General features: G+C 39.4%; 1 protein-coding gene across 1 annotated transcript in view; it reads right to left on the minus strand.

Moving 5' to 3' along the window:
• Positions 1-22,551, minus strand: part of LOC149286073 (adenosine receptor A2b-like) — a 35,902-nt gene extending 13,351 nt beyond the window's left edge. The window contains exon 1 of the mRNA XM_089494412.1: positions 22,226-22,551. Coding sequence (XP_089350538.1) covers positions 22,226-22,551 — 326 coding nt within the window. The remainder of the gene's footprint in view (positions 1-22,225) is intronic.
• Positions 22,552-23,404: the final 853 nt, after the last annotated feature.

Below are 23,404 nucleotides of genomic sequence, written 5' to 3' on the forward strand. Positions count from 1 at the left end.
TTTTTGTCTTCCCTTTCATCTGTTACCCTCTAAATTTCTCTTATATCTGGAGGGACATTGGAAGGTGGAATTCTTTAAATCAGCAATGAGCAATTGGTTTTTCAGGCAGCTTGCAGAATGTAAAATAGTCCTCAAGGGTCAAATTTAGACCACTTAATAATATTTTAAAACTATCCTTTTGTTAGAGCAGACCACAGGCTGCTAATAGTGTCTGTGTCCTGGACATATTTCTGACAAAAGTCCATGTTATACATGTTTAAAGACTCAAGGGGAATGTCAACCATAAGAAGAAAGACATTGGGCAGAAATACAGCCTAGTACCATTTAACGAGTAAAACAATGTGTTTATTTTCATTGTTATTTAATTACAGTAAACTGATGATTATTGAATTCTAGTGCTGCTCTGATACTGATACAAGATAAACAATGTCCATAAACACGTTATTTTTTGTTAATACAATTCAATATATTATGATGTGACATTTTTAATAATATACCTAACCTGCTTCTAAGGCCAAAGCAGAAAAAACTGTTATTCTTCAAAAAATAAACAAATTGTATATATATACTGATTTAGCAATAATGAACCAGTCGATAATTTCTATCTACAGTTCAGGAAACCCTTTTTTACGGTACCTGTGAGGCAGAATGCAGCGTGTTTTCACAAGAAATATCTAATTTGTCTAAAAATTCCTTATATTTACAACTGGCCAAGGTTAGGCCTGTACCACCATACCTGAACTCTATATTTCACAAATACACAGTTATGCTATAGTCAATAATTAATTAATAAACCTTAACAAACACAGTAATAAACAGTGGTTAAGTGTAAACTACGTCGGTGGGCGGTCCCACTGACGTCAGGGGAGTTCCCGCTGATGTCGGTGGACTTCCCGCTGACATCAATGGCAGGAAATACCCCCATTTAAAGGGAAAAATGGGCGGGGCGTGTCAAGACCCTGCTCCGGCGACCCGGAGGATTCGGATCTTGACCCGGAGAACCGGTGGAGCAGTGCTCACCCGGCAATCTCCAGGTCAAACCCTGAGAGTTTCCAGGTATGATGATCTCTTACAATAAAAGGCATTACTACAATACATGGTCTAAAAAGATTATATGTATGTATATATATATTAGACTTGTGCATTCAGATTCGTACGAATTGCAAATGTACAGAATTTTGGTAAATTATGCGATTCATACGAAGCCACGAAAACGAGGACAGACCCCCACGAATCGGACGAAAATGAAGCAATATAAGCCACATTCACTCACACTCTCATTCCTTTTCCAGGCTGTTCATGCTCTGTTTTCCATCCAGAGCATGAACAGCCTGGAAAAGGAATTTGCTTGTGCTATCCAACAGTCTTACAAACTATCAAAGTAAATAGTGCATCTAGACAGGACAGGTGAAAACATTATTCTACCAAAATGGATGGTGAAATGTTGGAATACACATGGGAAGAGAAATGTTTGCATGAGATATGTGATGATAAATAATTTGGCTCATTTAGTCTCCCGGATTTTTCTATCTGCTATAAAGCTTCAATCCCTATTTGGTCTTGTCATACGTTCAGGATAGCCTTTACCAAATACACATGCAAAAATTCCCTTCCTGTGGCAAACTTTGTTACTTTTACTGGGTGGCTAACCATGCATCGACTATACTCTTAGAGGTCTTACATAGAATTTAATGGCCAATAAGAACCATTTGATCCATTTAGTCTGCCTGCTTTTTTTGTGAAACCTTAATCAGACCTTGGTCCTGTCTAAGATTCAGTACAACCATATGCCTATTCCATGCATGTTCAAATTTCTTCACTGTGTTAAACTCTACCACTTCTGCTGGGAGGATGTACAACTTAACTACCACCCTCTCAGTAAAGTAAATATACAACTAGGCCTCTGACATTCTAGATTAGACTGTTATTTGGTTCTTTGCTTGGGCCCCTGTAACTTAACTGTGTTGTAAGTGACTCCATAAACTCCCTATGTGATAACGACCCTCTAGCCTCCCTGCATAAGGTATCAATAATCTGGCATTGGCTCACATATATTTTGCAATGTATATCCTGTCCATTATTTTCTCCAATAAAACCATTATGTATTAAATATCTATATTTAATGTTCACACGGTTGCCTGAGGAATATGTGTACTGTAGCTTGACAACAACTGTCAGGTTGCATTCCCCTTTTGCAGACTGACAAAGAACAACGTATCTGATTGTAATCTACAAGAACAGGTTTAATGACAACTACAGCGGTGTTAGGAAGAGAGTATGGGGTGTTTGCTGATTGCCTGGAACACGGCTGATGTTCACAAAAGCAATACATAAAAGCAATGACAACAGCTTGGACATAAGTGCTTAATGAGCCAGTAAGTGAAGTCCTCTCATATCTCTCTATACAAATAAAAATACAAGAGGCAGGAAGAGGACACGTTTTTATCAACAATCCGTCTTCCATGAGAAGCTAACACATCTGATTGTAGTCTTTCCTTTACAAAAATGTTTAATGGTTCAGTTTTTGGAATATTTTGGTTTCTTTGCATGTACCTTAAAGGATTATGAATTCATTTTATTTGCTGTTCAGAAGACACTAAGAATATTTTTTGTTTTCTTATTGATTTAATTGAAAAAAGTGACTTAACACGGTTTTGAAAGCACAGTACACCACAAAAACAGTTTAATGGAAAGTTAAAGAAAATCATGATTAACGTCTATATTATGTTTCTAAGAAAAAGAGTTTGGTGACTTCCTAGAAGTGAGCAAACCACGAGTCTCTGTGTCAAAGCCAAGGAGCCAGAATGGGCCAGAAATTGTTTTATGAGAACAAGCACAACCCATGCCCAAAATGTAATAGCAATGTTGTTTAAAAAGAAAATAAAAATTGCTACATATATAATTCCCCCCTTACCCCCAAGCAACCAACAGATAACTTCCACCAACACATGGCTGGCTTAAGATGGCCTGGATATGGCTTGTCATTCTCTGCTTGCCTAGTGCATTTTAACCACTTCTCAGTTCTGTACTCTACACATACAAATTTGAATACACCAGTCATGCTGTGGCATTAGAGCTACAAATTCTCAAAGGGTGGTATCAATGGGAAGGACTGGGGTAACAAACTTTCCACCTGCAGTTCTAAATCTGTTTCCACCTAGAGCATTCAATCCATTTACAAAATACATTTTAAAGAGGAACGTCCATTTTTATATTACTGAATCAGATTAAGAATATATTTTGGAAAATATATACATACATATTTTACATAATATATTTGTGGGCAACTGTGTTAACTCAGTTAACTTAGTTTACTAAACAAACACTCTGACTCTTTATAATACTGTCTGTTGTAAACAATAGAATAGCTCAGTCTTAATAAATGGCATGGACCAGAGAAAGAATACAAAACAAACCTATTTCATTAGTATAGCTATAAACCATCAGCATTGTGTGCTGTTTCTGCTGGGAATGTCACCCAAGTATTGTATGACTGATAACGTTGGCAGTCTACAGGTCTAAATAAAGATTTTGGAAAAAAAAGAACTTGCAACATAACCAGAATTCCCTTTTCAATGAGGGCTTCTAGTCCAGTCCATGGGTTATGCAAGGACATCAGCGAATTCTGTAATGTCACAAGACATTCTATAAACACCTTTCCAGCTCATCGTAGCTGCATACTGTCCCTTTGTTGGTTAGGTTACCAGGATGGTAAGCTGAAAGTAAACACATGAGATCTTATGGACCAAATTAGATGGAAAATGCTTTTAAAGCGTCAGACACTAAAGTACACATACGCACACAACAACAACGACGACAGGTGCAGTGAGGTCAAATCAGCTCTGGAACACCTCATCTGGAGTTATAATACAATTTACAATCTTATGACATGATTTGTTTCTTAAATAATTGAAATCAGTTATCGAACCATAATCTATGTTTGTTGTGGCAAGGCATATCCATCTTTATAATATGCTTTGGGGTATAAACAACAAGGAGAAACAAATGATACATTATATATATGAGTCCTCTAAAAGATACTGCTCTTGATTCCACATGGATCAGTTCCTAAAACGGTTAATGAAATATCACAATGCAAACAACTGCTTATGACTTGAGAAAATAATCAGTACACAAAACAATGTGACTTTTATTAGATAATACGTAAGCAAGCCAGGTCTACAAGCTAGCTATTCCTGTACTGCCAGTCCCACCACCTTCTGCCAGCCTCCATTGGTTGGAGGTCACAATATGCTAAATTTAAATGGTACCATTTGACATAATTGAGCATCTTAGCCGATAAACAAGTTGGATGTACTCTTTGCAATAATACAAAACAGTGTAAGACATACCGACTTCCAGTCCGTGAAATCAAAGTAATATATCTCAAGTTAAAGAAGCCCTGGATGCTCATTATAACCCTTCTTCTTTCTCTTGCAGTACACATATTGATTACTGTTAATATCCCCAGAGGCTGATCACAATGACACCAAGATGATCCGTATGCAAGGTAGATAAATGAGTAGACAAACACTGCCATATTGCCTTGTGTACTAGACTACTGGGCAGTGAAATCAAAAGGTTAAAAGTGGATCTCCCCCACTTTTCCTGAATTCTATATTTAAAAATCAGGACACTAATAATTGAGAACATTTACATGAATAACAATTACATGGAGTCATGTGTTCAAAGTGTTTTTGGAACTTACATATGCTACACTCGAGTTCCAATTACTATTATCTGGTAATTTTTGGGGGTTGTGTCATAACCGGGTACAGGTGCATTTCAGCCTTCAATTTACAGCAATGGATATGAAATTAGCATCTGAAAATTAATTTCTGTGCAAGACAGTATGTCCTTTTTTTTTGCAACAAAAAAATGGTGGCAGTATATGTATGAACGGTGGTGGCTGTGATACATATGTGATACAAATAGATCTGCCTTTACATCATTCCCGCTAAAATGTGGGTTTTTCTTATGTTGGAGATAATGTATTGGTCAGAGCTGTGTTCAGTGAAAAGTTTTCTTTCTGCACCTAGTGGTGGATGCCATAGAAACAAAAATCCATGTGAAACCAGCAGATTTCATTAGGCCTAAGAGTTTATGAAAGTGATACATCAATTCCAAAGAGATTAGTAGAGATCTGTGGTGTGTTTTGCTATAAAAAATAAACAGGTTTTACTTGAGTTTCAGTATTGAATCAGCAGGCTGACCAAAACAAACTTTAAAGCATCAGATGACCATAAAGTACGTTTGCCACTAGATATTGAAATTTTCACACTTGGAGAGCCATAGTTTGCTATAGGAGGTCACCTAGTGATTTTACAATGTTGTCCAGGGCTCCCTATTTAAACAAGATCTTAATGTGCATTATCCTTATAGTCTACGCCTTAATTATGAGTGCTTTTACCCCAGGAGTATTGGCTTGGGATGGGTAAAATCCCGTGCATGTCGTATTTAACTGGCATTCTCCCCAACTCTCGTGTTATATAAACAATATGTGCAATCAACCTACTGAAGGTAATTCACACACCATATTTCACTGCTCAGAATAGCAGTATGCATGAAAGGTGTGATCCAAGATGCATTTAATAGATCCCTTCTTCTGAAGCCCAAGGTTTCTCTTGGCATTAGCTGGTGATTGACACTCTTTTTCTTCCACTGATTGTATGTTTTGGGAAGTTACTATAGAGAAAGTCCTTTCAACCTTTTAAATTGTCTAAGAAGGGAACATTTGTTACGGGCTGTTTGTTTAGAGGCATGGCAAGGGAGCAAGGCTTTAACAAAGCTTACTATGTTAGTTTGTCACTTACTGAATAGCTATCCATGTCATTGAATAAGGCGTTTAGAACACAATTTTATTCCCAGAAAATAAGGGCATCAGAAGAGGAAAACGGGGAAGGGAAATTTGAAGTATCCAGATTTGCTATGACAGAGCTGAACAAATTTAGGAAAAATTTAGGAGACAGATAGAAAATAAAAAAAACTTGTTATGATATTTTCAGAGCCAGAAATAGGTACATCCATAAACATCTATGTTACATATTCAAAAATGTTATGCACCAGAAGCTCTTCTGGGAACAGCCCTGTGTCATGGATCACATCTTTCCCAGACCTCGTTTATGATGACTTCACACTTTGTAAATTGCAGTTTTCCTACCATACGCACATAGCTTTCCTCATATTGAAAGGAGTATATATAAAGCCACCACAACTTACTGGTAAGCAGTGATTTAATGGGCGATAAGAGTTATTGCAATGCTGCAAATGTCAGTTAATCTTAGAATGGCACAAGAATAGTGAAGTCTGAAATTTGTGACACTTTTTGCAAATATAGCCTGGCTGTACTGAAAAAAGATATTTGTTTACATTTGTTGTAAAATGTTTTATAAATGTAATTACACAAAGCAAAAAATTATTTATTTAAATAAAAATGCATCACTGGAGTGCTACAATCTACGCTGTATGTAATTTAGAGAGGGTATCTAATGTTTTCCAATGTCCCTCCATATGAATGGTCACCTAGGGTTCCGGGATATTATCAGGGTATAAGAATATCACATATACAATATTATATTTCCAGCTTACAACAATACAGATTGGGTCACATCCTACGCTCTGCTCATATGGTAAATACTGTGAAATTAAAAGCTAGTTAGTGATAATCATGAAAGTCCTATTTTCATCTTAGCAGATCACATTTACATTTTGCTTCCATGAAATACATGCAAGATGCAAGGTGCAAGGTGTTGTGGATTGTTCCTTGGGTAAGTCTGAAGAAGCTTTATATTAAAGTAAACAAATCTGCTCCCAAGATGTGTCACGATGACTCACCAACACACCTTTTTATTAAACCTATAAAGCATACATGCCAGTATTACTATGGGTGAAATCTGAAGCGTGGTTCCTTGGCAGGAACAGTCTTCTGTGTAAAAATAGAATCAGATCCTGGTTGAGCTCATCTATGCAGAAAGGTAACTCAGTAGCTTTTTGTGATAACGTCTGGACATATTTTAAGCAACATTCTAATTATCACTTCTAGTCTTTCACCCGCAATCCCCCAACATTGAACATTTAGACCTCATCCTGGAATCATTCAGACGCACATCCTTCGTCTAAGTCTTTCATGCTGCAAGCTCACAGTGAACTTTGGAATATGATGTCATATCTTGGTCCACATTTTCGTGGCATAGTGGCCTAGGCTAAAATATGCCACTGGGGTCACGTGAGTTGTAGTCCACTATTAAAGTATTATATATTTGAAAATAATAAGGTATTCTCTTATTATTAAATGGATGCATTATTTGTACATGTGAGGCTTTGGTGTATAACAGAAATCTCGCGTGGCCAATCTGCAGCCCCTCCAGTACACACAGAAAATATAAGGATCTGTGTTACAATGTAGGGGAACATACCGTATATTTTAGGTATTAAGTATACATTGGCCCTAAAATTCACTTTTGCAGGGGAGCATTCCCCCTTGTGAAGAACAAGACTAACTGATAGACACAAACTCAAATACACTGATCACTCTCAGTCACATTGGTGGAGTAGCAACACTGGCCCTTCAAAACACACACAAAACTACTTTGATGCGCAAAATATTTTCAGTCAAATGGCACGCACTCGAAATACGCATCACACAGGTGACTGGGTCAGGAGGTCCTCCCTCTCGGATGCAGTGCAAGCTGCCACACTAGTTGTGTAGGGTCATACAACGCCACATTTCCATTTTGACAATGTCATGCACAGCTTTTCCATTCGTGCCAGCTGCTAGAGAGGAATTTGTGCATAGCATTGCTATATGGATTATGCTGATTAGTCCCAGGCGTTCTATTTTTAACAGTGATGCTCAACTGTGGTTAAACTTTTGAAGCAGCAAGAAAGGAAGACAGAGTTTGGGGAGGTGGCCATTATGATTCAATTTCATGTATTATATTTTGCTGTGGGAGGAATTACTACTGTCCAAGTCTTGTGGTTTGCTTACCCTTTTTGTCACCAAACCTTTCCATTAATAAGCCGAAAAAGTTGGGGGAGGGAGAACTTTGGACATCCAAGATGCTTTTTAAGATGATAGGTCTAAGTGGTTTGGTGGTAATCCCATTTGTGTGTTCCTCTTTCAATTGCTATGAATGTTTTCCATACATGTGACCCCACCGAGTGCCCAAACCCCAGATGTATATGGGAGAGTGACCCACGACTGTCGATTCCTATTTATAAATACTGAGGCCTCGAAATGCAGTTGGCCAATCACTACTTATGAACGGTCTATATTTATATGTGTAAAAAAACAAACACTTGACATCTATTAGTTAAATAAGTGACTCCATTTTTTATGTTACTAATTATAAATCAACCACTTTTGATGCTTTATGAAATGCTAACAAAATCATGAATGTAATAGTAATACCACTCATTAACTACACCATTCTGTACACTTATAATTGTCCCCAGTAGCATTATTGAAATGTATTTATATATGACGAAGTCACACATTTATATTCTTTCCTTCCCTCAGGACCACAGATTATAGTGACGACAGAAGGAAAATAATCTTCTAATCTCATAATAGCCTGATGTGTGAGTGATGTCTTTAAGGTATCTTCCACTACTGTTTCATCTGGGCTTCTTACCTACAGCTTTTGGTCATTTGTTGGTTCATAAATTAAAAGAGGATTACTAAGGAAATTACCCATACCTATTGGGAATTTTAAAATAGAATTTAGATGTCTAAATAAATTCAAATAAAAAGAAAATATACCCCCTACTTTAAATATAGTATGTTAACCATATTTTCAAAATAAAAAAATCTAGACCTTCTAAGATAACATGTGGTTATTGCTCCCATTGTGGACAACACCTGGACACACAACACACAACATCTGGAACTTTATGTACTGAAATACATTTTATACAACATTGTTTATTTTATTGTCTTATATTCTAAGCATCTAATAGTTAAAAAAGAAGTTGCTACTGTGTAAAGTAATTACAGTATATTTAGAACATGTATCACATCCAGATTATAAATAACCTTACCATTAAAAGTTCATGTTGATTAAATGTACAATTATTAACAGTGCTGTGCTTGTCCAAAACCACAGGTTTATGGGAAGGTATCATAAGCACTCAACACATTATACACCCAGACAAATTTCACGCGGATCTACCATGTTTCCAGTTCTGTACACAAAATACATGTGCAGAATAGGGTTTATTAAAATATACGAATATATTCCACACCTTCTTTAAATTGTACAGAGCTGTGTAATATGTTGACACGTAATAAATAATGGATCATAATAATATAAGATCCCTTAATGTATGTACAATGGGAACAACCACCTTAACTTCATTTTCTCAGGATCTGCATGAATATTCCTGTAACAATTGGCAGAGCATATGGAACAGTGCAACTGCATTTCCATATCGATAGTGTTCACTATGTGATATATATATATATATGTGATGTGTGATGCACCATTTTTATCTTAAAGTTTTCTTGTTGGTCCATATCCTGACCTGACTTCCAGTTAAATTTAAGGGTAAGTAACAAGCCATCTGTTGTAAACTAAAAATTCCATATTTACCTACGAACAAAACCAGTCACTTGAAAGGGAAAGTCCCAGCTTAAAGTGACAATCCTGATTCCTAGAAGCAGTCTCTGTGACCCAGGTGTTTTTCCATTTTTATGTCAAAAGGGTCTCTAAGTTTGAAGTTGGTTGAACTGGAATCTTACTTTACAAAAGAAGAAAAACCCCTCAAGGCTATAGTGATTGTAGCCCATTTCCTACTCATGCAGGATGAGTTAGTCGAACCCTTGGGACACAGTGGTATAAAGTATTAACTCCAAGGTCACCTTACGGTTGGAGAAATCAGTGTCTTTGTTTTACTACTCACAGTCTCGTTATATGTGCGCTCCATGTTCTTTTGTTTAAACGGACTCGATCTGCTTCGCTTTCCAATATTTCAACCAGGCATTTGAGTGGAGCTCAAAACGAGCATTAACATATAAAATCAATGGGTGCCTAAGGCAATTTATCAGGACTGCTCCAGATTTTAACCTCAAAGCCTACATAGAGAATTGTTAGAAAAGGAAACCATTGGGCCAGTGAGATTCTTCTTCATTTCCATGACAGATCTCTGTAGGTCTGTGTGGGTTTATGAAGCTCTAATAACACCCCCATGATATTACCTTTCAGCCCCGATGGCATACAGTTGATCTGCATTTGTCAGACATTATCTATTCTTCTGGCAAAATACTAAAGTGTGTAAGATATATTTAAATGTTGTGTATCTGTAATAAATAGTTATTTTTAATCCCTTAAGGACAATGGGCGTTTGTTCCCATTGAAAACAATGCATTTTGAGCCCGTACATGTACAGGCTTTGTCATTAAGGGGTTAATTTCCTTTATTTACATATTTAATTCAAATATTGACTTACATTTAAATAATGGGGTGGAGCATACAGAAATTTTTATATTAGAAACTGAATACTTCAAAGAGTATGCCAGGTTCCTTGGGGGTTTGTTAAACTACAGGGTTGCTGAATATCATCCTCCCTGGATGAGTCCCAGCGAAGTTGGAAGATACCAAGGGTTATGTTAAAAAAAAAAATCACCAAAAGGTAAGATGACTATATATTTGATTTATCACAAAACAGTCCAGTGTTCACATTGTGTTTTATGTTTTCTTTACAGGACATCCATTTACAAATCTAGCCCCTATTTGTTTCTCAAGCTGGAAACAAATCCCATTGTTCCATGGCTCTTGCAACTCACCCCTAACTTCTTATTCCTTTACCTGAATCGGCCTCTTACAACTAACCCCTTTATTTCTCATACCTCCCAGCCATTTACCTTCCTCTCACCCCATTTTGGTTGGTTGGGTCGAGAGTCCTAACTGCTATGGGAGCAGAAATTACGGGAAGTCACAAATAATGTGTCCCAAATTGATACTGTATTATAGCACTAATGCTAAGAATAAAAGAAGTCCTTGATTGGACTTCTCTATAGCACATTCGACCATTCCTATCACAACATGATTGGTGTTGACGGGAACAATCTGGGCTGATGCTCATTTCTTGCAAGAATACCGAATGACCTTAGGATGGTTCACTTTAAGGTCAATGCCTTTCCATACAGGGAACAAAAGAAAACATGAAGGCTATTTTCTGTATCAGCTGTTCTTCATCTAGTCCCTACTGAGAGGATACAGCCAGTGAGGGGCAAGACCCTGCTACATGTTTGCTAAATTATGCTCTTTGACTGATTGACATTAGAAGAAGAAGGGTGTCACGGCTGTACAAATCTAAAAAGCATTTTGGAGCCGGAAAGAACATTTTAGAAGCCAGCTGGATCATTTTAGTAATCAAAATGGATGCAGCCATAGAGGATTAATACATTCCCCTTTAAGAAGCTGAGCTTCTAGAAGACTCTGTAGCTATTTCTACCACCTTTATTCAACCACAATGATTTGAAAATGAGCTTCTGCCTGTGTTACAATTGAGAATGAGGGCAATTAATGGGAAGCTTGGGTGATAAGGATTCTAATTTATAGTCTAATTTATGTCTTATATAATGCTTTGGCTCCGACTTGTTATGTTTATTTCATTTCCAAACCATAAGGCTGTTCACAACCTGATGCGCAGGTTGATGTCTGGTGTTAGCTTTTAATAAGTACACCTCTGTGAGCTATTATTATATGATATTATGTCTTTCGTAACAAAAAAAAACACTTACAAGTGCCACATTTACAATGGTAGTACTCAAATCCTGTGTATTAAGTGCTGCCACTTGGGCCCAATTTGGACATTTCCACTTAGGGGTGTACTCACTTTTGTTGCCAAGGTTTAGACATTAATGGCTGTGTGTTGAGTTATTGTGATAGGAAAACCAAATGTACACTGTTATACAGGCTGTACACTCACTACTTTACATTGTAGCAGAGTGTCATTTCTTCAGTGTTGTCACATGAAAAGATATAATAAAATATTTACAAAAATGTGAGGGGTGTACTCACTTTTGTGAGATGCTGTATGAGTAATGTAAGTGTTCTTTAAATATGCATTGATTGGCTGCTTCAGGAAAACCAAAGAGGCGATAACTGCAGCTTATCCCCAAGGTCATGTTTTTTTTATTATTTGGAGTTTTGGTGAATGCATATTACAAATTATTTTTATATGCTTCTGTTGTTTAAGAGTTATTCTGGCATTTAAAGAGTTATCATTTGCTTGTTAACTCAATTCTTAAATTGCATGTGGATCGAGGAACTGGCCATTATACATAGTACTCAAGATGGCTGTAAATTAGATTCAATACTGAAGTTAACAAAATATGCATTAGTGATGCTGTTTTGAGTGTAGTCACTCACTTCTTACAGTAACTATCAATTAAGTTGTCCATTTAGAATGTAATCAGATAGACATAGTTCTCATGTTAGAATCAGACTCTCTCATTTCCTTGCAGAGGAACCAACAATAAACTGAAAACTGGATTTGCACAGCTGACTTTTGTGTTAATCTGACGTTAGGTCTCATTGGGGCAGCAGAAATGTATTTAGGACAAGGTTGGTTGGGCCTACGGCCATGGGCGTAGGAACCGGGGGGGACGGGGGGGATAGATCCCCCCCAGTAACTCATGCGGGGGGGACCGATAATTAAGAAATCCCCCCCAGGGCCAGGGCAACCGATCTTACGCGGTCCGCACCTCGAGCCCTGCTACTTACCTGTGGGAGGGTCTTCTGTACTGCACAGAGGAACCGGAACCCAGCAGAGTTCACGTGACATTACATCACATCCTCTGTGCAGTACCAGAGAACGCAGAGGGAGGCCGCGCCCTCTGCTGAAGACTGTGAGCGGCATCGAGGAGCTGCAGTGCAGGTAAGGGGGTGGGGAGGGTGTTTGAATGAGTATGTGTGATTGAGGGAATGAATCTGTGAATTAATGAGTGTGTGTGTGATAGAATGGATGTGTAAGTGCTGGAACCTAGGCATGATTGGACTGTGATTGATGTTAGCAATCACACTCCTATCATGCCAAGTCAGCCAGTACATGCTGAAACATAGCTAGCTGCCCCCCTTGTGTATTGATGCTGCCAGCAGTATGGGGTCTGCACATCACTTACAGCCACCCTGTACCAGCATGTACTGGCTGACTTGGCATGATAGGAGTGTGATTGCTAACAGCAATCACAGTCCCATCATGCCTAGGTTACAGCATTTACTGGTTGGATGTGTAAGTGCTGGAACCTAGGCAAGATGGGACTGTGATTGCTGTTAGCAATCACACTCCTATCATGCCAAGTCAGCCAGTACATGCTGAAACCTAGCTAGCTGCCCCCCTTGTGTATTGATGCTGCCAGCAGTATGGAGTCTGCACATCACTTACAGCCACCCTGTACCAGCATGTACTGGCTGACTTGGCATGATAGGAGTGTGATTGCTAACAGCAATCACAGTCCCATCATGCCTAGGTTACAGCTTTTAACGGTTGGATGTGTAAGTGCTGGAACCTAGGCATGATGGGACCCCTTGTGTATTGATGCTGCCAGCAGTATGGGGTCTGCACATCACTTACAGCCACCCTGTACCAGAATGTACTGGCTTGGCTGCCTGGGTATGATACGAGTGTGATTGCTGTTAGCAATCACACTCCTATCATGCCAAGTCATATTGCTAATTTTTTTGGTCCAATTGTGGTGTGTTACCTACTTTTATTAAAAATGTGAGTTTTTATTATTATTTTTAAAGGTTGGGGGTCATTTTCGGTTTTGGCTTAAGTGAACCGTGAATGTTTTGGTCCAGAATTTTCATTTTGGTGCATCCCTAGAATAAATAGAACTATTTCATTTTTAATTATCCTGAGTCCTGAATTTGTAGTCACAAAACTTTCTAGGCCCAGAAATCAGTGAGAGGAAAAGTAAAGGTTTTGTGTCATTTACTTTATTTTAATCTGCATATTTTATTAAAGGCCATATTTTCTCACAGTGAAAAATGAGTGCGGCCCGCGCACGTATACAATTCTGATGAAGTGGCCCACTGCAGAAAAACCTTGGACACCCCTGGGGTAGACAGTGAGAAGGGGGGGGTAGGGAGAGGGTAACTAGTGAGAAGGGGGGGTAGGGAGAGGGTAGCTAGTGTGAAGGGGGTGGTAGGGAGAGGGTAGCTAGTGAGAAGGGGGCGATAGGGAGAGGGTAGCTAGTGAGAAGGGAGGGTAGGGAGAGGGTAGCTAGTGAGAAGGGAGGGTAGGGAGGGGGGCAGATAGTAAGAAAGTGTGAGAGGGGGTAGATAGTGTGTGAGAAAGTGGGGATCTGATGGGGGAAAATGCTGTCCCCCCCAGATTTTTAGGGGTTCCTACGCCCATGCCTACGGCAGCAGGTTGCAGTACAACCGTACCCTTAAACCGTTAATATTTCAGAATTTTAACACACCAGTAACACATATATAAATGAGTTACGCTGATAAAATGTATAGTATATATGCATTTCTTAGTATATTATTTAAAAACACACTTTACTTATCCTCGTCCATGTGCAGATTTCCAGTTCAGCAAAGCAGACCTGGGGAAGATGGCTAAAATTAGCTAGCCCAGGGCCGGCCCTACAATGGAGCCGACTGGGGCAATTGCCCCAGGCGGCACTTCAGAAGGGGCGGCACTTTGCCCCAAGCGTTTTTTTTTTGAAGCGGAGGAGAGAGAGAGGGGCACCGAGTGGTTTTCGCTTACCCGCTCGGCGCCCCTCTCTCTCTCCTCTGCGGCGAGTTTCCCTGTTCGGTCTCGGTGCCGGCTTGTAATGCAGAGCACCGGAAGTGACGTGAATTTCCGGCGCTCTGCATTACAAGCCGGCACCGTGGCAGCACAGGGAGAGTCGCCGCAGGACTGTTTAAGGGTAAGTACCGGTGGGGGGGGGTAGATAATGCCGCCGCCCCCCCCCCGGCGTCGGCGGGGGGCGGCATTTTAAACTTCGCCCCAGGCGGCGTTAAGTCTTCGGCCGGCCCTGAGCTAGCCTATAAATTAAAGTTAACATTTAATCATATTTTCAGTATATTAACTTCACGTTGCCCTTTTGCTCTCAAACAGTACCAAAATGAATTGTTCTAGTGGTCAGCTAAGCTGGAGGAAGGAGTTTTAAAGGCCTAGGGGCACAGGCAAGCTTATAACATATCTCAAGGAAGCTTAATTAAATATGTAACTAAGAATGATGTAGGCTTTGGGAATATTTAGTGTACCCAACTTATTTTTATTGTTTCTAAATATTTAATTAAAAAAAACATTGCAATAAGCAGCACCGGGAAGGATTTATATAGGTACAGAAGGCATATATAACAGGTAATTTTCCTTTCAGCACATCCAGCTCCCTAAACGATTTTTCTGCTCAACCCTCATTAGCCGAAAAGCTTATAATGAATGACGTACAGAAAGTTTCACCATCATTTATTAAATGAAATGCCAGCTCTCTAACGCTAGTGACGGCTGAATAATAAATTATGCTATTCTGGTTCCATTAAACCTTTCCATGAATTTGCTCAAAATCCTATGTTATTCTAGAGAATACTACATAAACAACAACAACAACAAAAAAACACATTCATTGTATGTTTTGGTTCAAAGGGGTAGTAGAACCTAATATGGCAAACTAATAAAATGTTAGATCACAATTATCTTGGAAATGGTTTGACAATTAAAGGAAACGTTTAACAGTGATATATTGAATACTAATAAACTCATTTACACTAAACATATAACAGCCCTTTGTTTAGTTTAGTGATGCTGGAAGGCTGAAAGCTGCTACAGCTCCCTTGCCCAGAGAAATAAATCAGATTCAGGGGTTGAAACATCTACAGATAATTCAAGAAACAGATTAACGCAACAACCAAGTCATTACTTTTTAGGAGACAGGAGAAAATGCTCAATACAGATCTATCCAAAATTGTATAAAAAAAACCTAGAAACATGCAGTAAACTTTGTGACGCCATCTGGCTCCTGAGACTCGCCTATTCCTAAAAAGGTTCTTGGTTATACAGGAAGACATGGCCATACCTGGGAACTTCCCAGGGCTTGTCTACTGAGCTTCCACTCTTTTGTAATTTTCGCTTTCACAAAGCTGAGTTAAGTTAACTTTAATTAACCGAATGCCCAAACACATTTATCAGAAAAAACATTAAAATATATGCAAGACATAATGCTTACACTGTATTTGCTCGATTATAAGACTACCCCACAAACGTTGGGTCATAATTAAAGAAAATAAAAGGCCTGAATATAAGACCACCCTATTAGCAACAAAAGCAAAAACACTGGTTTTAATTTGTTTCTCCTCATACTCTCACTTACTCTCTCACTCTCATGCTTTAATTTACTCTCTCTCAGGGATGTGGAAGTTAGGTTATGTCAGGGTACCAGTGAATCAGGACAGAGGCAAAAAGGTACTGGTCAAAATGTTTATTAAAATAAAATAATAACAAGAATCCAAAACATAAGACAAGCGGGTGGTCGTAGAACAAGCCAAGGTCAGGAGCCAGAACAGGTAGTCATACAAGCCAAGGTCAGGAGTCCAGAAATCCACGTAGTTCAAAAGCAGGCAGGCGTCAGCACCAGAATGGGAGTCAGACAGGCCGGGTCATACACAAGACTCAAACACTGGAAGGAAGCACGCACTCACAGGTCCAGAACCACGAAAGGGCAACCAGCAACTGAACTGGCTGGTTAATATAGTCACAGCCTGCAGGAAGAGGAGGGGTTAACTAGGACATAAAGTTGGAAGAGGAAGGGGGCGTGGCCTAACAAACAGAGAGCCATGAGGAGGAAAGCCAGTGCAGGTAGGCCGAAACCCTGACAGGTTAGCAGGGACGTTAGGTTGAGTGAATGAGAGCAGGAGAGTGTATGAGGGAGCATGGAAGAGTGAGTGACAAGCCTCTAGGCTTAGTCCATGCGACGCTGATAATGAAAAAGGACCTTGATTATAAGATGGGGTCGAATTTTTCAGATGATTTTCTGGAAAAAAAACTTGTCTTATAATCAAGCAAATGCTATATGTGCATACACAGATATGCAGCCACAAAGGTGTAACCACAAGTAACTACAAAGGAAGCTTCTTACTACCCGATTATGACACAAGGTGAGAAGCTCCCTCTGAAATGCAGACTATGTCTTTGCAAAATACCCTGCTGCAGGAGAGATCTCATGAAAAAGTGTGCCCCCATGTGGCACCCCATGTAACTCAGCACAACAAGCACTATCTGTGTGCGTGTGCAGGCAAATGTATAAATTACACAACAGGTTAACCGCAAGTAGGGGCCATTTGCCACAAAGGGCCATAAAGCAAATGCCCCTGCATTTGCCCCTGGATTGAGGGGGTGTGGGGCTACAAGCATGGCTTTGAGGCAGGGCTTTAAGAACACTTGTAATGTAAGAATGTATTTTGCTTACAATGATGTGGGTAGAAAATATATTTAGAAAATAAATTGTGTGACTTTTAGGACTGTAGAAAAGTTTAACACTGCTTTACATAACTAACATTCTGAGCTCCTTAAAAAGAGACATTAGGGAAGTAAAGTGGGACAGAAAGATGTGGGGAAACAAAGGGATATTTGGCAAGTATGCTATGGTTTTCAAGATTTTCCTTTTAAAACCAAGGGGCTTTTAATAACATATGATCTAGTGAGCCAGAGCCAAAGGTAAAATCTATTTATATTTGAGATAATCACAGCATTGTATTTCTATATGTAAAGTTTCCTGCATCCTGAGAGAGATAAACATAATTTAACTGTAACTGTATTTTACTTATAATTCTTTGTATTTGCCATTTCCTGCTGTTTCAAACATCAGCACCCTGCTCATACAATTTTGGAGAAGTACTTAAGAAAGCACACAGGAAAATGTCTTCCCTCTCGACGGTAAAGCACTCTATCCAGCTTTATTTATGATGTTATTTATTAGACATGCGTGTTCTCGCTTTTGGTCACGTACTACCTCTGATTGTCTGCCCCTTAGAGCTGGCTGGTCCATTTTTAAGGATCGCATTGGGCCGGCTCTGTTTCCAGAACATAAGCCAGCCAGCTCAGGCAAAGCCTCCTCTCTAGTTTTACTCTTATTAAATGGCCCTCACAACAAATGTGTAACTTTTCCAACAGTTTTATACACTAAAGCCGTAAAGTTAAACCGTAAAGTTAACTCTTAAAAGAAATGTCTCGTGCTAAAAGTAGTGAGGTTATACTGCTCCTTTAAATAGAAACAACATAAAATAACATGTTTCTGTCTCCAAACAAACAACACTGTACTAAAACAAGGATCAATTATTCTTGTTATCAGTTATAAGGTGTCAGTTAAGCAGGTTGGTCAAATGCTACTGTTTAGGTAGTGATACACAGGTAATACCTAATCTCACAGCCGGAACCTACAGTTATTACTAAAAAAGACACAAATCAACGTCTATTCTTATAATTTCTATTTACATATGCTTCCTTTGTATACAATATACAACCAACAACATGTATAGCACACCAACCCGACAGTGGGATTCTGAGGAACAGGGAAACAGAGACGTAACTGCAGTAATCTGAGAAGAATGTTTTGCGTCAAATAAGTGTTTCTTAGACGGAGGTAGATAAGTGAAACAGCCTCTCAGAGGATATGGTAGAGATTAATACAATGAGGGAATTAAAACATACATGGGGTAGACATAAAGCTATCTTGAATCTAAGACAGGACCAAACACAATGTAAAGTCTGAGTCTTTACATCAGGAGACAATATTGGCCGAATGGATCCTTTCTACCATTTGTTTATGTCAAATGTTCCTTAAATTTTACCAAATCTCCGTTTATTAAAAGGTAATAAAGTACAAATAGGCATGTGAGTACAATCCGACAGCGATAATAACAATAAACAATAAAAAGGGAAAGAGTCAGAGCATAGATAATAAGAATAAAAATAAAAATAGGCTACAGAGCGCATACAATGCGAAAAATGACAATGACAAGGTAGTACATCGTAAGTAGCCATAGAATGTCACATATACTCGCAGCGTAAAAGCGGTACAACACAATCTACATGAAATAGTATGCATACTTCAAAACTAGACCGGTACATAAGGTATCGACCGCAAACTTGAATTCGATGTACAGAGATCACATAGGAAAACAAAATAACAAACAGAACCAAACCGAAGCCTCGAAAGGCAAGGAAAACTGTCCAGTGGGTAGTTTTAGTGACCGAGCAGAGTGAAAAATACACAAAGAAAATAAAAGAAAATAAGGAGTTGTCTACCAAAAGAAACAAAGGTTGCGCGACCAATACTTGGCAAGGTTGAACGATGCAGCCAATACAAACAAAGAGACCCAGAATGGATGGGCATTAGTCACCGACGCAGTTCCGTATTAGTGTGGAGAATTGGGGGGACACAAGAAAGGACTGCCACGGTAGCCACCTCAAGGCGTTTTTGTGCGTAGAGCCCCTGGAGGAAGCGACAAGCTCCTCCAATTGGCTGAGTAAGGTGACCTGTCTCAACCAAGCCGAGACCGGCGGTGTAACGGGTTGCCTCCAAAAACGAGGTATAACCACCTTAGCGGCATTAAGGAGGTGAATGGTAAGGGACCGCTTGTATGAACCTATGGAGGAACCATTAAGGTGTAAAAGCACACTAGAAGGCTCAAGGACAAAGCCCGGGTCAGCAACAAACCGGATAATACGAAGGACGACCTCCCAGTAAGGGACGATCAGAGGGCATTCCCACCAGAGATGAAGGTAAGTGCCAGTAGAGGAACCGCATCTCCAGCATAAGGGAGATACACTTGGCAGGAATCTGTGCAAGTCAAACGGAACTCTGTACCAGCGCGTGAGAAGCTTGAAGGCGGACTCCTGGAGCCTACTAGAGATAGAACAGAAATGTTCCTTAAATTTTAAATCATCAAAGCTTGACATTTTTTTTACCCTTTGGGCAACTGAGTTAGGAAATAAGACATTTCTTTCCATTAACACTTATCATCTAGTGTGAAAGGAAGAGCTTAAGAAACATGCAACTGTAGTTTAAAGTGAGAATTGCAGTAGAATTTCGAATCTATCATCCTTGTGATCTATTGAAATGTGTAAAACTTATAATATCAACGTGGGTCTACATAAGTATTTTCATCTCACTTTTTTGCTGTTAGCACATTTTGCCAAATTTCAAATAATAACCAGCCTAGAAATGGCATCATAATGCCTATCCCAAAATGTTCTGTTGGACAGTGACAAAAAGAATGTCTCATTCTTTGAGACCACAAGAACCTGGCATTTTAACTACTGTATCTATCCCTTTCTACTATTTAAAACCAAACATGTTATGTTTCATTTCAATATGAAACATGATCTTTACTGGTTCTCTATGGCCAAATAAATAAAACTCTAATTGATGTTAGTTTTTGGGTAAAATATAATTAACCTCCTGCAAAGACAAGCGTTTAAGCAGAGATGTTCCTCAATGTTTGGCTTGTTATTAGCCATCAGTTAACAGATCTGCGTATCCCAGTCTTCAGTCATTCTGCAGAACCAGTCCACAGGGGAGGTTAATAAATTCTCATTACAAGTATAAATCAATCTATCAATCAACCCGTCATAATATATCCACCTATTAAATGAATTAACTTGATCATAATAGGATTACCTAAAATCAACAATATTTGTGGTAATCAGAGCTCTTCATTGTTTATCGCATAACACAACAATAGAGGCTTGTGAATTGTTCTTGTTTCCCACCCTGTAGATCAATCTCCTTTAATGAACCGTATCCGGGTTACAAAAAAATCATTAATTTGATTCACAATTGTTTGCAATCTCTTCTGTCCATGTAGAAATGTCTTTCTCCCTATTTTTCAAGCCCTGCTATGAATGTGGATATCTACAAAATTGACCAAATTATAGCAACTCAACAGTGCAGTGACGTATTTTTAGAAAATTCATTCACGGTCACATTAAATCAATTATACTGTGAATAAAATAACTGGTGCACTTGGTAATGTATTAGTCTTCAACACATGTGCAGCTGGGCTAAAAAAAAACAAATCACGCCCAAGCTGGATGAATCAAACCAAAGCTCTGAACCCACTAAGTTGAAGCGTGATCTTAATACCATAAAATTACATTTTACATGCCAGTAAATTTTGATTGCCATTGTTATACAAAAAGACAGTAAAGCTTTAAACAATGTAATCTCCCATGAATATGTTTATTCACTCACCCAGACAAGCATTCCCAAGAAACCAACCAAAATAAAACACAAATGAGACTTCTTTACCAATATAAGCTACAAATAGAAAGTAAAGGTCACCAAAACCACGACTGATCTATAATCCCCCATAGTGACATATAAAATATACTACACATACCTTCTTTACTCGCAATTAAAAATCTAATATTAAACGAAACCGAGAATGTGACTGCTAGAATAAAGAAGTACTTTAAAGTTTAGGTGACAAGGTCTCAAGCATAGTGAAAATCTAAAATATTAACAGTATAAAGGTGTTCACAAAACGATAGTAAAGAACAATTTCATTGACTATGATGTGATTGTACTATCAATACAGATATGTTTGTTATTTATGATAAAAGATGAAACAAAGACAGAAGCTTTTCCTCCACAGCAACACCGAGGTGTTAAGCACTTTCTGAACTGGCTTTCACTCATATTACTTGTCTCAGATATTTTGCAGTACTTTTACACAGTGTATACTGTATAGAGGTCTATAAACTTTGCTTTGTACAATTGTAACAATGGTAACTCCAGGTAAACATATTGGTGTATACGGTGTCTTTAATTCATGGTGTTTGTTTAGACTTCACTAGAAGGTTTACTAACAGTAATACACCATTAACACACTGTATCTAAATATCCTCTACAGCCGCTTGTGAATTAGTGCTCAAGGACATTGGCTGGTAATGACATTAGTGGGTCAGGGGCTGTGACTATAAGGGGGATAAAATGTGTGTTAGGAAATATTATTTCAGCTGGTGTGCACTACAAATCTCATCATGCTCTGCCAGCCTGGGTATACTGAGAGTTGCAGTCAATAACATATCTGGTGAAACTATCTATTTATAAAATCTAGAAAAGATTGTCCACTAAACTAACATTAAATAAGCTATATTGGTAGCTTACAGTAGGAAGAAACAGAGGTTCCCTATTCTCACAGACAGAGAACCTGGGACTCAAATTACAGTTCTGGTTGAGGAAGTCCTGTGAACACCTTACCTGAGGGGTATCTTGATAGCCAGGTACCTGTCAATGGCTACAGCCAAAAGACTGAAGATAGAGCTTTGGGTCAGCACCAGTACAAAGCAGGCAAAGAACAGGCAACTGTGGAAATCAGTCTCTAAGCCTATGCTGATGGTGATTGCAAAAGGAATGGCAAGCAGTCCCACTGCTATATCAGCCACTGCCAGCGAGACCAGGTAATAGTTGGTGGCATTCTTCAGGGTGCTGTTAATGGCCACTGCCCAGCACACTAACACGTTCCCCACAATGGACAACACAGCGATGATCACCTCCACAGCTATGTAAGCTGGACTTGCTTTCATTTCCACTACTGGTTAAGAACATATAAGGAGACAGTTACAGACATTTGGGTGGGAGAGGAGGATATTCCCCCCTTTAGCTGGATTCAGCCGCTGTCCACTAACACCCTAGAAAGGCTTAATGTCTAAATTGAGGACAGAGACAAGCCTTGTACAGACTGAATATAAAGTATAAAGATGCCCAAGCTCCTGTGCTTTATAGTCCAATGCCTGGGTGCTTCTTGTGATCGCCACCTGTTCCTCCTTGTCCCAAAGGAATGTTTGATGTCCTTACTCCTGATCCATTAGAAGGTCAGATCCATAAGTGACCCACGGGGGACTGTGCTCTCAGCACCATGTCATGCCATCTCCAGGGGTGCACACACGTACATCCTTTAGCACATCTACTTCACATATCCCTGGAGCCTCTTCACAGCCCCAACTCACACCCCCGCAGGAGGGGACAGGACGCACTTGCCCCTTTGCCAGCCAATCGTGTGGGTGGGTTTACCACCACTGGTGCCTCTTAATTCAAGAAGGCTCAGCGCCCACTGAGGGGCAGCTCTGGGCACACAGCAGCATGGTGTCACCAGCAGGTCAGGGCTGGTCTTCTACATGGCAGAAGATGGAACGTTGGGTCAAGCCAGGAGGGGAGCAAACTTGCTACCCTGGATATCTGAACCTCCACGTTCCACGCAGTTTTCCCAGTGGTGAGGTCCACACAGCCTATAAGTCACTTCCCCAGTGGTAGGGTCCACGCAACCTATAAGTCACTTCCCCAGTGGTACGGTTCACCGTGTGTATACGGTCCCAGTGAAGTCGTAGCTCGTTCAATCCGTGTATCCTGAACAGCGGCTCCCAGCTGCTGTACAGCACA

The sequence above is a fragment of the Sceloporus occidentalis genome, unplaced genomic scaffold (genome assembly GCF_023333645.1).
Source record: "Sceloporus occidentalis isolate IW3139 unplaced genomic scaffold, rSceOcc1.0.p SCAF_72, whole genome shotgun sequence".
Classification (NCBI taxonomy): Eukaryota; Metazoa; Chordata; class Lepidosauria; order Squamata; family Phrynosomatidae; genus Sceloporus; species Sceloporus occidentalis.